Source organism: Apteryx mantelli, chromosome 25 (assembly GCF_036417845.1).
Source record: "Apteryx mantelli isolate bAptMan1 chromosome 25, bAptMan1.hap1, whole genome shotgun sequence".
NCBI lineage: Eukaryota > Metazoa > Chordata > Aves > Apterygiformes > Apterygidae > Apteryx > Apteryx mantelli.
In genome coordinates this window covers 4,094,934-4,109,742 of record NC_090002.1, presented here as the reverse complement: position 1 = coordinate 4,109,742, position 14,809 = coordinate 4,094,934, and the positions used below count along the sequence as shown (strand labels likewise).

At 54.1% G+C, this 14,809-nt stretch overlaps 1 protein-coding gene across 1 annotated transcript in view; it reads right to left on the bottom strand.

Annotated features, from left to right (window-relative positions):
- The window catches only part of CACNA1S (calcium voltage-gated channel subunit alpha1 S), a 49,445-nt gene continuing 34,636 nt past the window's right edge, over nt 1–14,809 (bottom strand). The window contains exons 29-44 of the mRNA XM_013961952.2: nt 14,088–14,144; nt 10,917–11,045; nt 10,163–10,228; nt 9,870–9,961; nt 9,196–9,355; nt 8,451–8,578; nt 7,861–7,957; nt 6,672–6,774; nt 5,405–5,506; nt 5,161–5,285; nt 3,941–4,069; nt 2,959–3,158; nt 2,096–2,172; nt 1,532–1,641; nt 524–640; nt 1–261 (exon numbers count right to left, since the gene is read on the bottom strand). Of these exons, the coding sequence (XP_013817406.2) occupies nt 1–261; nt 524–640; nt 1,532–1,641; nt 2,096–2,172; nt 2,959–3,158; nt 3,941–4,069; nt 5,161–5,285; nt 5,405–5,506; nt 6,672–6,774; nt 7,861–7,957; nt 8,451–8,578; nt 9,196–9,355; nt 9,870–9,961; nt 10,163–10,228; nt 10,917–11,045; nt 14,088–14,144 (1,953 nt within the window). The remainder of the gene's footprint in view (nt 262–523; nt 641–1,531; nt 1,642–2,095; nt 2,173–2,958; nt 3,159–3,940; nt 4,070–5,160; nt 5,286–5,404; nt 5,507–6,671; nt 6,775–7,860; nt 7,958–8,450; nt 8,579–9,195; nt 9,356–9,869; nt 9,962–10,162; nt 10,229–10,916; nt 11,046–14,087; nt 14,145–14,809) is intronic.

Sequence of the window (14,809 nt, the reverse complement as noted above, 5' to 3'; positions counted from 1 at the left end):
TCACAGGTAAGTGATGGAGATGGTCTCCTGGGAGGTGGCTGTGCTGAGCCCTTGGGAGGCAGGTGGTGATGCAGCCAAGATGTCCTGGTGGACAGAGCAGGTTTCCATGCCCTGAAGGTTTTCTCTTCCCTTTAGCAGCTCCACAGCTGCCTTCTCCACTTCGCTCATCTCCAGCTGGCTGCTGGCCGCCATCTCATCCCTGGTCACTGCTACGAAGGATGGGTCACGGGCCAGAGCTGCGAGGCCCCCAGAGATCAGAGCCTGGAGCCATCAGTGGAGGATGGGGTCATAGCTCAGAGTGTGCTCAGTCTGTAGCAAAGTGCCCCTGTCTACAGGCAGCCCATCCCCTCTGCCTTTGCTTTGCTCTCCTCTGTGTTGGCACATAAATGCTGTTCATGCCCGTGGCTAAGCTTTGCCCTCCAGCCCCCTCCTTGGCATGAGCATGGCAGCCCCCGCACCAACCCCTTTTCCATTCCCTGGCAGCCCTTCCTTGCCCTCTGCCAGTCTCCTGCCCCTGCCTTACCTCCCGGATGAGGAAGGTGATGGCTGGGGTGGAAGTTACATCTGGGTCACTGCTTTCATCCTGCTGGCACACTGAGCTGGACACTGTCCTCTCCACAGAGCCATCCTTCCCAGGCAGCTGGGTGAGAGGAGCAAAAAGGTGCACCCTGGGCTTGGGCAATGTTCAAAGAAAAGCCCTACTTTGTTAATGCGGGGACAGCAGGTAGTGTCCGCCAGCCTGGACACCCACTCCCATCCTTCTGGAGCTCTGCCCAGCAATGGAACCACCAGGGTCAAGGGGGCAGAGAGCTGGGAACCAGCCCAGACCCACCAGTCTGCTTAGGCACTGAGGCAGGAAATCTGCTCGGAACCCCAGGATGAGGACTGATAATGTGGAGGGGACACCAGGGCTCCCCACTCCAGCCAAGAGGGATGAGAGCTAGAGAGGAACTCCCTGCCCTGAGCAAGGGCCTGGCTGTCCTCAGTGTGTAACCAGGGGCAGGGACATGGCATGCATCAGCCTTCACACATCCACTGGCAGGGTTTTGGGGATCTTTCCATGAATCTGCCTCCTGGGAAGTTTCAGTGCAGAGTGAAGGCATGTAAATGCCCCTTTCCCCTGGGGTGTCTCCCCTACAAAAGGGTCTGGGAGCCAAAGGGGCACTGTGAGCCTGTCAGGTAGATCCTGTCAGCTAGAGTGGTGCAGGAGCAACCCTGACCCCCACTTCTTCCTGTCCTGGCTCCAGAGGTAGTGGGGAAGCCAGAGAGTTGCTACTGGGAAAACAGAACTCTGAGCTCCCCCGGCTTGGATGAATGCCCTGAGCCCATTGCAGTAACCAAGGTAGGAGGCCTGGCTCATTCCCCGAGCTCATCACAAGTGGAAGTCCCAGTTAAGCTGTGATCTTGGCTGGGGAGCACCAGGGACTGGGTGCCTCTGCAGCACGGCAGTGTTGGCCTTTCCTAGGAAGGGAGGCAGGTTCAGCCCACGTCCCCCATGTTGCTGTCTCTGGAAACATATTGTCCCCTTTACCTCCTGGGGTAGAACATGCAGCCCTGATGATGCGCAGCCCCCAAAAGTGGCCACTCGCCTCCTGCTCAGCCTCCGCTGCAGCCTCTTCACAGGGAAGGTGTGGTTATGCTCTAGGGGAGGGAAAGCAGGGGCATCAGATGGGCACAAGAGCAAGAATACCACTGCCACCTCAGAGGGTATCAGCTGGGAAAGGGTTAACTAGACTGGGGGAAAGAAAGGGCTTAGGGGTAGTGGAACAGAGAAAGGCCCCCTCCTGCCCTCTCCCCCATGCTTGCTCCTCACACAGGGCAAAGATGAAGAAATCCCTGTCTGTGGAAATGAACGTGGCCTCATGGCTCTGCTGGCTTGGGGGTCACCAGCCCTTCCACAGCCTGAGGCACCTGGCTCCACGCTCTATCATTCTCAAGGGTGGAAATGTCGGGGAGAGGTGGGGAATTTATCTGCAAACTGCTGGGAGCTCTGTGTTCCCCTCCTGTCTGCTGAGGAGCCAGTCCCTTCCTGGTGCCCTGGCCCCCAGGGACTGGTGCAAATCTTCCCCAGGACAGGAGAAATGCTGAGACTCACCCAATGCTGGAGACAGGCATGGCTGCCTGGGTGCTGTCAGTACCTTCTGCCCGAGCAACTCATCCTCGTACTTCACCCTGGCAGGGGCAGGGAAATGGGTCAGCCTGAGGGATGCAGCCCTCCCTGTCTTCTCTACCCAGGGGGACACAGCTCGGGGGGCAGACCAGGAGGAATGTCTGGGTTGGATGAACAGGGTGGAGACTGCAAGAAGTAGGAAGAATTATGTCCTCTTACATTTGTAACCTGTGTCCCTGCCCCAGACTGCTCCAGCCTTTCCATACCCCATGCTCAGGTGGCTGTGGGGCACAGGGTTTCCTGGGCACCACCTCTTCTGCCACCTCAGCCTGGGTCTTGGCACACAGAGATAGCAGGAAGAAGAGGAGAAGAGTCTTTCCTGCATTTCCTGGAGCTCTGTTGTCTACCTAGATCCTAATGCCACCAAGACAAAGGAACAAAGACAAAGGAAGTGAGGGGCACTTAGGGTAGTCACACACAGAGATGTGTGGAGACACCTGTGTCCTGGGGATATCTCTGTGAGTCCTAGGCTGGAGTTGGGATCGGAGGGAGGTGTTTGCCCTCACTGCCTCCTTGCCTGGGACCCTACTTCATGCTCTGAAGGCTGAATTTCTTCACAAAGGGCTCATGTCCATGGAGCCACTTCCAAGCTAGTGTCCAGCTTTCAGTTACTTCCTCCAGGGCCCAATTTGCCTCATTGCTGGAATCAGTCACTTCTCTAGATCTTACCTGGGCAAGACCAACACACAATCCACCAATGGCACAGTGTCACTGTGAGCAGGGCAGGGCACAGCATCTGGCTCTCCCTCCAGCCTCACCACGCTCACATGAGGCTTACCAACCCTTACCCTTCCAGTGAGTTGTTGTTGTTGGCATTGTTGATGTTGGTGTTGCCTTCCTGGGGGAAGTCGTCAAGAAAGACAGGGGAGTCGAGGTCTTCGCTGCCCACCTCGGTGAACTGCAGGGGTCTCTGGCTGGCCACATGGGGCTGCAGGGGGCTGCTCCGCTCCAGGAAGGTGTCAACCTGGCCAAACAGGCCCCCTGTTCTCTGCAACCAACAGAGCATATAAGAGCAAGCGTGGAGCTCCAGGCTACTCTGGGGTGAGAAATGAGACCATTCCCATGGAAAAAGACACATCTGGGTGCCCAGAAGAACACCATTCTCTCCGATAACCTCTTTGCCAGGGCCTTGTGTACTGCATGGTGTCAAGAGCCTCTCTGTCCAGGTGGGGATATTGAGGCACTGAGAGGTGACATGACAAACCCTGTGTCACACAGCAGTGTTGGGATGAGAGCCTCCAGCCCCATGCGTTGACAAATTGTGCCATCTCTGTGGGACACTGAACTTGTGAGACCTTTGGACACAGCAGGAGCCCCTGTGACACCACAGTGGCTCAGGCTGACTCACAGACTTTTCAGGAGTGGGGAGAGAATCCGTCTCTCTTGTGGGTAGTGGTGACACCTGAGTTGTCCTGTCTCAGCCTGGGAGGAAGTGCGGATGGGCGTGACCCAAAGCTGTGGGTCAACATCCAGCATATCCATGCCAGACATAAGCAGAATCATTTTACAGAGGCAGGAAGCAGGTTGCCCAGTGGAGTAATACTAAAGCAGGGCGTCCTGATGCCTAGGTAGGGGAAAGAAGCACTGATCCAACCTTGGTGGCTCATGCTGTCTTTCATGATCAGGCTCATCTACGTGGACTATGCTCCACCTACTGGTAGCCACACTGACCCACTGGTGGACCACCAACACGTGGAAATGGGGGATGACTAGGACCAAGTACCCCTCAGCCCTGCTGGGCGTCTGAGGTGTCCTGAAGGCTGTGCTTACCCTGTATATCCCTTCTTCCATGGCAGCCTCCACCATTGCTCTCTCTAGCTCCTCCTCAGCTGTCAGGTCCCCAGAGATGGCCCGATGGATTTCAGGGGCAGCTTCTTCTTCGATGCTCCTGAGCCCAGCCTGGTAGGGACAAGGAGGCATGGTTGGATATGGCCTGGCCCCACAACCCTTCTCTCTTTGAACTTTGGAGAAGGAAACACAATGAACCCCACTCTCTTGGTTCCCAAGCCATGCTGCCATGACAGATCCCTTACCAGGGACAGGTCATGCATTGCCCTGCAGCTAGCTGACTCTGTATTTGTGTGAAGCAGCTTCTGGGCAAATGCAGCTCCACAAAGGGATTTGCTAAGGACAGCCTGAAGAAAGGTCATGTTGATGATACCCCAGAGTAGCTATGTCTTTGTCCCCAGTCTGAGGGCATCTGAGCTGGGGCCCTGGCTCATTTCCCCATTCTGCACTCTTTGGGCCTCATCTTTTATTACTATAAGTGATTTCTTCCTTACAAGGAGGTCAGCAGAGGCTGGGGACATCTCTGTAGCTTTGGCCGAACACATAAACTTCTCCTCTCCCATCCCACCCTAGCAGCATCCTTCAGGGTTGTCTGTGCAGTCTTCTCTGACTCTGCAGCAGTTCCTGTCCAAGATGATGCACACCAACCCCTCTCCAACTAATGTTGTACCAATCAAGATATTCAGAGCACCAGGCACCCAAGACTGTCAATATCACTGTCAAAGTGAGGAAATGAAGAAGGACTTGGCATTGGAGAAGAGTTAGTGGGTAAGCAGATGGATGAGTAGAGTTCAGCCTAAAAACTGGTCTGAGATAAGCCTTTCCAGGTCTTATAACTGCTTCATGAGGCATCATAGCCATCTGAGTCTTATCTATGGCAGGAGTCAGCAGAGGGGGAGCCAGAAAACTCCTCTGCTTCCGGACTTATCTGCGCTCTGGGGACTAAGGTCACCTTAACCTGGAGGACCACTCATGACAAGTTCAGCATTGCTTCAGTTGGAGCCACCTCATTTTCAGAGCCTGAGGGACAAAGGCACCACATCTCATCTCAGCCCTGTCTCTCTATGTCATCCTGGACTCTTCTGAGTTGAGGAAAGCCCCTTCTCCTATTTGCAGAACTCCCCACCATGCCATGTACAGACCCAGTCACCATCTGCTCCCAGGATGAGTCACCCCTCCACCACCACTCCAGAACTCTCAACCTGAATCTCCACAGGATTCTTCTTGGGCCGGTAACCATAATACTCCTCCTGGCGCTTCATGAACTTCCTGAAATGCTCTTGGATGAGGAAAGTGGCATAGAATTTACCCACTGTCACCTCGTCATCTGGAGGGGAGAAAGCCAACCTGACAACATCGCCTAACACAAGGCTCTGAAGAGCCTGGAAGAGCCGAGACCCCAATAAGGGGTTCAGCCCCTCTGGCAAGTGCCACCAGGAAACACACCTCCAATAGGTGGGATGACCTGGTCCAAAAGCTTCATACTTGTTCGCTTCCAGATTTTCTTGATGATGGCTCTGAGCTCCTCATTGGCCTGCTCAAAGTTACCTGTGAGGAAAGGGAGCAGGGATGGAGTAGTTTTTCCCCAGGGGACCATGGACATGAACGAAGCCAAGGCATGTGAAAACCTGTCCAGACTCATGCAGGGTGTGATGGCTCCTCCCCAGGCTCCCTGCCCAGCAAAAATTAGCTTTCTAAGAAAGGGGCTTTGATTTGAAAAGACCTTAACTACAGGGTGGGTCCTAGCAAACAGCAAAAGGGTGGAGTGTTAGTGCCAGCTTCTCTGTTCTCTGTCTGGTCTGGTGGTCAACAACAGATCTCTACCTCCCCTTCAGTGCTCTCCTTGGCTTCACCATTTCTGTTAGCTTGCAATCCCAGGTTGTCCCCATGTGTGCTCTGAAATATCCTGTGCTCCTCCTAGTGCTGGCTGCATTTTGCTGAGGACTCTGTTTCCCAAAGTCCTTTCCCACCTCAGCCAAAAGGAAGATACACATGCACTGCCACTAGGAGATGTCAGATCCAGATGGACCCCCACTACTCAGCCTCACCTCCTGCCAGAGCTGGCTGCCCCAGCCCTGCTGCAGAGCTGCTTGTGTGATTGCTGCCAAATCCAGAACCATGGAAACAAGTTAGTGTGGTGTGTTCCCAAAGCAGGGCTTAGCAAACTCCACTGCTGGCAAGGAAGGTGGTGAGAGCAACTCTTTCTAAGCAAATTCAAAGAGGATCCCTCTAGCCCCTTTCATCCCAGTATGAGATAATAAATACATAGGGAGATGCAAATCTGGAGCAGGCAGTACTGTGATGGGTGTGGAGGAGGATCAGACTACGCTTAACAGTGTGGGAAGGGAGCTTGCCAGCCATGTACCGCGGCAGGGCTGGAAACTGGGTCAGAACTGCTCCTGTGCTGTTCAGGGTGAAGTCATCTAGTTGGGGTGTCACTGGTTTGCTTTTTGGGGATGCGACACATACATGTACAACTTTAAAATGTCCTCCATGCTTGCCCTGAGCAGCCCCATGCATGTGCCCATGGTTCCTGATCCAGGGAAATAAAGGTACGAAGATGAGGAGGGTGCTGGAAGTTTGCAGTAGAGGGTCTAGCCCAACAGGGAAGGAGTCCTGTGGTTCTTGGCAGAAAAGGCGTAACTAGCACTCTGTGTCACAGGTTCCCCTGGTCTCCTGGCCAGGTGACAGAGGCAGACACAAGTATTCTCACCTTCTGTCTTGATCTTGAGGGCTGTCCTCACCAGCGCAAAGAGGGTTGCGTTGAAGGTGACAGTGCCGTCGCTGTTCAGGGGCATGTTCATGCATACCAGACGCTGCACAACAAATCAACAATCATGTTCCCACTTGACTGGAGCAAGCTGGCACCTCCATGCAAACATGCAGCCTGTCTTGGCAGGAGGGCAGCTACAGCCCCTCACACGGGTGTGAGAGAGACTCCGCATTGAGCGACACGTCTCAGTCTGAGCTGTGAGCCAAGGAACCCTCCCAGCTCTGGCTACTACAGTCAGGCCAGCTGGACTCTGCACCATCTCTTGGCAGCACACAGGCCAGAGAGAAAGAGACATCACTCATCCTAATCAGCTAAACCAGACTGAGTTGGAGGAAGTTTAGATTAGACCTGTGGAAATAACTCAACCTATAGGCCCGTGGTGCTACAGGAAGAGCTGGAAGGAGAGTACGTGGCATTGCTTTTAGGGCAAGAAGGGAACTGTTCTAGGTTGCACTCCATCCTCCAAGAATTGCATCAGGCTGATGTGATTTGGGGATCAAACCTCCTAACAAGTTTGCCCAAGACCCACAAGGGTTCATACCAGTGAAGCTACCCTGAGCTCTGTCTTGCTGAACATGGTTTTCATATGAGCTTCAAACAGGCCCTGGCTTTGAGCAGTATGAGCCAAGCTGGGAAAAAGATACTCAAATGTGCCGAGCAGGAGTCTCCAGCTCCCTCAGTGCTATTGGCTCTTGGAGATAACCCTCTATGGCCCAGGCAATGTAGCAGGGTAATCAGGCCCAGCATTGCCCTCCTGCCCCAGGTGGGATCTGGAGCACTCCACTGTGGCTCAGAAATTCCTCTGCACTGAGGGCTCAGGGTCATCCAGAGACCAGGCCACTATAGCTATCTACCACGGTGCTGGAGTGAGCACAGGCAGGTGCTTCTCTTCAGGACCCTGAAATGCATCAACTCTAGCCAGGTTAAAGCATCTCTGCTTGCCCCAAAAGACTCCTCTCTATTAAACACCAGAGATCAGAGCGTGAGCATAATTTATAACACTGGAAATCTGGCTGGATTCCTGACTTTAGCCCCTCTGGTGAGGCAAGGCAGGGGTTACATGGATGCAGAAACAGCCTAGGAAAGATGCCCCTATGCCCACTAACCAAGCCATCCCCTTGACTGTTACCTTACAAGCTACACGATGTGGGCAGAACTTCCCAAAGCCCAGGGGAGGCTGGATACGTCTCAGCAGAGTCACCACATCAAGGTGTTTGATCCTCCCCCTGTGGGAGGCAACAAACTGCATCAACAATGTGGATGGGAGACACTGTGGGGCACAGTGGTGTGGGAAGGGACGTGTTGGTTTGTCCCCTTGGCCTGCCCCATGCTCCTTCAGTGGGCAAATCCCTTCGCTTTCCTGCGCTTCTTGGGGAGAGCAACTGTTCGCCATGGCACTGGACAGCAGATAAAGCTGTGCCGTAGAGTGGGAAGAGTTGGCAGTATCATTGGGATTGGATGAGGAGGGGATTGGAAGTCTCATGGCCCCAAACATGATGATGGTTAGCATCTGCCCTGGGACATGCTGAACAAGCTGGCAGTCTGCATTCATTTCCAGAGGCCGGGACCTAACTCTTAGACACTGCCACAGCTAGCACTGCGGTACCTGTCTCAGGGGTTGCAGCAGAGGGAGCAGTTCATCCTTGGCCTCTCTGACACCGGCCCCACGCAAACTGTACCCTCATTGCCACTCACTTCATGCCATGCAGGATCACTCACTTGGCCTCAGGGTCATACTCAGCCCAGATCCGTTTGAATTCATCCAGGTGATGGGGCCCAAGGATGGACCAGTCACGTGTGAGGTAGTCAAAGTTGTCCATGATGACAGCCACAAAGAGATTAATGATCTGAGGGCAGATGAGTGGGTGTGAAGGACACCGGGTCGGGGCAGGACCAGGCATGCAGCAGGTCCCCATGTAGAGGGGCAGCAATACCCCTTGTGACTCAGAGCACAGAGCAGGGCAGCACTGCCCATGTGGCCCTGACCAGGACAATAGGAAAGTGAAGGCAGACAAGGGTCAGCTCAGGGGTGAGAAGGGGCTTGGGATCCTCCTAGAGCCTGTGGATGCTGTGGATTATCCCATGCACAGAAGGGCCTTCTGCCCTAACCCTGGCTGCAGTGGGCACAGGACAGCTCTTCCCTCTCCACCCTCACAGGAAACACCCTCGCATCAGACACTAAAGACATGGCCTATTCATCTGGACAGCAGCATGCTGAGGGGCTGTGGCAAGGATCTACCTGGACATCCTGGGCCCCATGGAAGTGCAGGTGCTAGGTTTACACCATAGGCTGGGGGATGACACCTCTGGGAAGAGGGTGCTGTGGGGTCAACTCCATGAGATGCACGGCCACCTGAACCCAGGCATCTCCTGGGACTGGGAGTGGGGTGCCAAGGGGTGCCCCAGGTTGAGCATGGGACCTGTCCCCCACCACGACGCAGGGCCCAGTGGGAGAAAGATGTACCAGGAAGGCGCAGAGCATGTAGAAGCTGATGAAATAGAAGTAGGCGAAGCCTGTGCCGCAGGTGTACTCCTCACCCTCAGCAAAGTCTGACTCAGGATCACACAGCTTCCCGTAGCTGCAGGCCAGCAGAATCTCCTGCCAGGCCTCCCCTGTCGCACACCTGAGGAGAGGGGATGCCAGCTGGTCTCTGCCCTGTGCAGGATGTGCACTGGGCTTGTAGTGAGGGCTGCAGCTGGCCAGTGCACAGGCGAGCAGGGAGCCTCTGGGAAAGGAGCGGTCAGGATTCCAGAGTTCACTCTCCAGCCTGGGGGGTTGGGTAGCATCTATTATTGAAAGCTCTGAAGTGATCTCTTTGGGACTAAGGGAAGCCTTGGGCTGAGCTCTTGCTTCCCCTTGAGTTTCTTGAAATTTCACAAATTAAAATCCAATTTGGGAAGGAAACATTCAGAATAGAAAACTTAAAGTGCCCCCTTTCTCCACCAGCTCAGCCATACTAGGCACACCAACAGCCATTCCTGAAGTACTTCCATTGCTACATGACATTTTTCTGCAGGGGAAAAAACAAATCAGCTACAAAAATACTGATCTTCTTCACTCCAGGCTAGTGGGCAGCCGTGGGAGAGTTTGAGACCAGCTCTCTTCCAGAGTTGCCTGCTTGACAAGAAAAGACCAACCTGAATAGCAGCAACACAGCTTGTGGGAAGGTTTGGAAGTTGTTGTTCCTGTTGATCTGGGTACCATCCACCATGGCAATCTTCCCAAACATCTGAAAATCACACTGTCAGGTCCCCAGTACCCTTCCTCAGATATCCCCTACTCTCATGACAGCAAAGTCCCAGGAAGTGCCTGGCAGAGTACCTGGTTTCTCTGTCCCCACCCCCCCACCCCCATCCCTGCACCTCTTTGGATGCTACCAGACTTGGAGTGGCTGCTCAAAACCAAATCTCAGCTCTGCCCCTCTCCTTACCTGCATCCCGATCACAGCGTAGATGAAGAACAGCATCACAATCAACAGGGCAACATAGGGCAGAGCCTGTGACAAAAAGACCACGGGCCAGGTGAGACAACAGCCCCATATCAAGGCAACCTGAGGACAACAGATTGGGTCTGGAGGTACTGCTTGGGGCTGGCAGTCAGGCCTCCATGTGGGGAGGGGATTTACACTTTACTTTCTGCCTGTTCCTCTAACCATCCCCCTGCCAGCCCCATTTTCTGGTGTTCATGCGTGGAAGGCTAATGCCAAGCCCCAAGGGATCATTGGGTTGCTGCAGCTGGGATGGAGGCTGAGCAGGCCTGGGAGATGCTCAGGGCTGAGGGAGCTGCCCAGACTCAGGGGCTGGTGTGCTGAGATGCTGCAGCGTGTTCCTGAACTGCCCACTTGACGCACTGCCCCAGCCTTGCTGGGTCCAGGGCTGACGCCCCAGGGCATTTCCCTGCCTGTTTGGTCAGCCATTAGGGGACAACCAGAGATGTCTCATGCTCCGAAACATGCTGATGTCAGCCTGGGAAAACCCACACAGATACTCCCAAACATGCAGACAATGGTGTTGCACATGGTGCAGACCCCCTGCTACAATTTGAAGCCAGCAGCCTGTGACCAAAGGAGCTTTTCTCCTCTGCCTGTCTAGAGAGACTGTTAGCCCAGTTAGTCTCAGCATCAAAGCCTGCTGCCAGCCCGTGACACGTGTATGTCTGGGAGGGGAGAGATGTCCTTTACGCACCTGGAACGACTTGATGAAGGTCCACAGGAGGGTCCTGACACCTTCTCCCCGGCTCAGCAGCTTCACCAACCGCATCACCCGGAAAAGCCGGAAGAAAGTGATGGAGACACGGGAGTTGTCATCAGCGTCCTGCAGGCAGACCACAACACTTGGAGGGCAGTGGGTGCTGATGCCTCCAGGCAGATAAGAGTGGGAACAGGCCCTGGGGGCAGAAGGGTAACGAGATCCCTCCTCCAGGCACAAATCATGCTCCCCATGACCCTCGCCTGTATGGAGGACCAAACAAAGATGGTGATGTGCTGGCATTTTCCCTCCAGCCTCTGCATAAGTTCATCTCTTCAGCCCTGCTGTCTGACATTTCAACCCACCCTGGACTGCCCAGGGGCCAGCTATTTACATGTATTAAAGAAATCCCATTAGCTAGGGGGATGGGACACTTCAAGGAGAAAGACATGATGTAATGTAGGTTGGGGAGAGCTGTGCAGTTCACCACATGCCAACCAGGGCCACCCAAAGACAGACTAGGGTCCCTCCTGGCTCTTGTGCGCTAGGTACCATTTTGGACCTTCCCACCCCAGCTGTGGGTTTCAGGGCCTCCTAGTGTGGGTAGCTCTAGGCCAGGCAGAGGAAGGGGTAATAATGGCTGTTTAAGCACAAAAAGGTCAGTTTGAGGATTGTTCAGTCCTGGGCACATCGCAGAAGGCCTTTCATGGGACAAATGGAGAACAGAGAATGAGGAGGCTCTGGGTGGGGGGGGGGGGTCTGCCCAGTGGCACCCCTAACCTCAGTGATGCCTCCTCTGTTGAGGTGGCTGAAGGCCCCTTCCTTGGAGGTGGTGAATAGCTCCCTCCAGCCCAGGCAGTGTGCCAGGGCTGGGGACTCCCTGGTTCACAGAAGAATGGGTAGTTGGTAGTAGAGCAGGCAGGCAGCTGATCCTGGGCTCAAAGTGCCAGGTTTTGTCTGTGGAGAAGCGCAGCAGCTGGGAGCATCTGGAGCATCCAGGTGTGAGAGATGCTGTGAGGGCTCAGTTACCCATTTGGCTGGTTAGTCCAATATGGCACAGTCCTCAAGCCCCAGCCTCTTCCGCTAGAAGCCATGAACAAATTTTCCTGGTCTCCCTCCAGCCACCATCCACCCTGAGTTCATCACATCTCTCTGGCATCACTCCTGGAGTGAGGGCTTGCATACACCCACATATCAGCAGGGCACAGCTGGGCCAGGGAGCCTGGGTGCTCAGAGCAGCTGCAGCAAATGCTCTCAAGCTTTGCTAGTTCAAGACCATGTGCCGGGACTAAGGGAAGGCATCTTGGGACAATCACTGGCATCGTCTCCAACCCACGTCTACTTGTTGCCACACGGGCCCAGTACATGCCCCACCCCCCAACTCTTCCTCAAAAGGTCCCCTTCCAGAAGGCTTTCCTGACACACTCCTATGATACAACCCAGGACAATTGCTGCCTCTCCCAGTGCCCTATCCAGCCTCCCAAGACTTCAGTGCTGCCCACCTGAACTACATTATTCCCATCACCCAACACATCTGTTCCTGGCTATTTCAGGGCAACAAAACCACGACCTTAAACATTTCCACTAGCAGCTCAAACTTCCTCAGCTTAATGTTTCTGAGTTCCCAGGACCCCACTGGGAAACACTGTCTCCCCTCACTATGTCTCCTTATTTTGACTTTGTTTTCCAGCATACAAGAGCTTCCCAGCAAAAATGGTGGTCAGGAACATCTGCATCAACCTCATCACATCACTTCCCCACCCACTGGGACCGGAGCAGTGCTCAGCAAAGGTCCAGTGTGCCCTCTGTAGAGTCACCAGCACCAGGGCCCAGGGAACCCTGAGAACAGGCATTGTGGATAGCTGGGCTGTGGGATTTCCTTCACCAATTCTCAGCAGTGCACTGGCTCTAAACATCTGCCAGAGTCGGGTCCTCTCATGGCCTTGTGCCTCCCTAGGCGTGTGAACCCTGAATGTGAGCCACATGCTGAAATCAGCCTCCAGCAGGACCTGGAGATATACCAGACTCCAGCACTCTGTGGGACCTTGAGCTTCCCCTCCCCCCACGCTGCCCGATCAGAACAATTCTCGGTCACAAAGCCACAGCAAGAGACCTGTGGAAATCCTGCCTGGGGAGCCAAGGCCTGGAGGTCTGGACTGGCATCTGGGAATGGGGAATAGTCACAGCCACCCAGCTCAGCAGGGACATGCTCGAAGGATGCAGCATACCTTCCTGGGCATCCAGAGGCTCCTTGCCCCTGCTCAGCAGGAGCAGAGGATAGCAGGCCCTCAGGTAGAGCAATCCACTAGGATCTAAAGATTGGAGCCTATCAGGAGCATTTCTGCCTTCCCCAGCATGGCTGGCATCAGGCCCAGCACAAGGCAACCACTGCCTGTCATGAGCTGCCCTGTCAGCCAGCTTTTCCCATCTTTGCAGCCCAGCCCCTGGACTCTCCTCTGAGGCAACCCAGAGTAGTAGTGACACCCCTGGTTCACTGCACCCCACAGTACTCAGTAACCCCCATGGTGGTCCCAGAAATCAGCATGGGGCCTCTCTCTGCCCAGTTATCCCATCACAAGCAGATCAGGCCATGAGTCTGACTGGGTGAGACTTGGGGGCCCATGCAACACCAGACATGGGACATAGCCCATCTTCCAAGGGGAAAGCAAGGCAAAAGAGTCAAACCTCTGCAATTTCTCTGGTTAACAGTGTAAAAAACTGCACAGACAAATCCTGTTAGGCCTTGTACAAACTAGAAGATGGTTAGAGGAAAGAAGGTCAGCAGCCTTCAGCAGCCAGAGGACACCTTTGATACATGCTCTGTTCTGGTTAGCTCAGTTATCCTTGGTTTCATTGCCTTGGGGTGGGAAGGGAGGAGGGGAAGCCTGGGTCAGCAGATGAATGAACCGATGGCTGGAGAACAGGTTGGTACATCCAAGGGTGGGAAGGGATTTCCTATAGAAAAGGGCTCTGTGTGTGTGGAGAGGTATCTCACTCCAGGCCCCTCTCAGCAAGGGGAGATCTATGCGTGGAAGAGAACAGATGGGTTTGATGTGTGTCTTAACAACATGCAGAACGCATGCAAGCACCAGTCATAGGCACACTAGCAAAACTGTGGGCAGCAAAAGGAAAAGGGGCCCACTGCAAGCACATGCAGCCGATATTTACAATGCTATCACAGCCTCCGCCAAGGCAGTACAATCCACCACTGGAAGCAAGAACAGTCTGTCAAGAGAATAAGACAGTCAGCAAGAGAAGTGAGGCAGGAAGTGAGAGAGAGAGAGAGAGAGAGAGAGAATGACAGATGGATGGATAGGAAAAAGAGGAAGACACAAACACAGAAGGAAGAGTAAGATGAAAACTGGGGACAAGAGAATGAGACTAAGAGAGGAGAGAAGGGGAAGGAGGGACAGAGACCCACCATGTGGGGTGGGGCAGAGACAGCAGAGGGATGATGGGGAAAGAGTTGGTCATGATGGACTTACCCACCTATGTGACCCACTGCATTTCACTTGCTGCAACATTTACGTCTGGGACAGAGGCATGGCAGGAATATGGACCAGTATGTCTGGTCCAAAGACCCAGGAATGTGTAACTTAACTGCCTTCCACAAATTACCTTCCAAGCCAAACACAGGGCTGCAATAGGTGAGATTTGAACCCAAGCTGACAGGTTCAAGCTAAACCACAGCTCCTCTCCCCAACAAGCTGTGCTGCTCTCATTAAGTCTGCTTGGAAGCTTGACTACATGTGACTGGTGCAAGTTTGTTGGGGAGTGAACTCTGAAAGTGGCTGGCCCACACATTGCTAGGAGGGCAATTCAGTTCCAAGCACTATCCGCACACTAATCAAGAGGGTGAAAAGCAGAAAATGTTGGTCTACATGGGCACA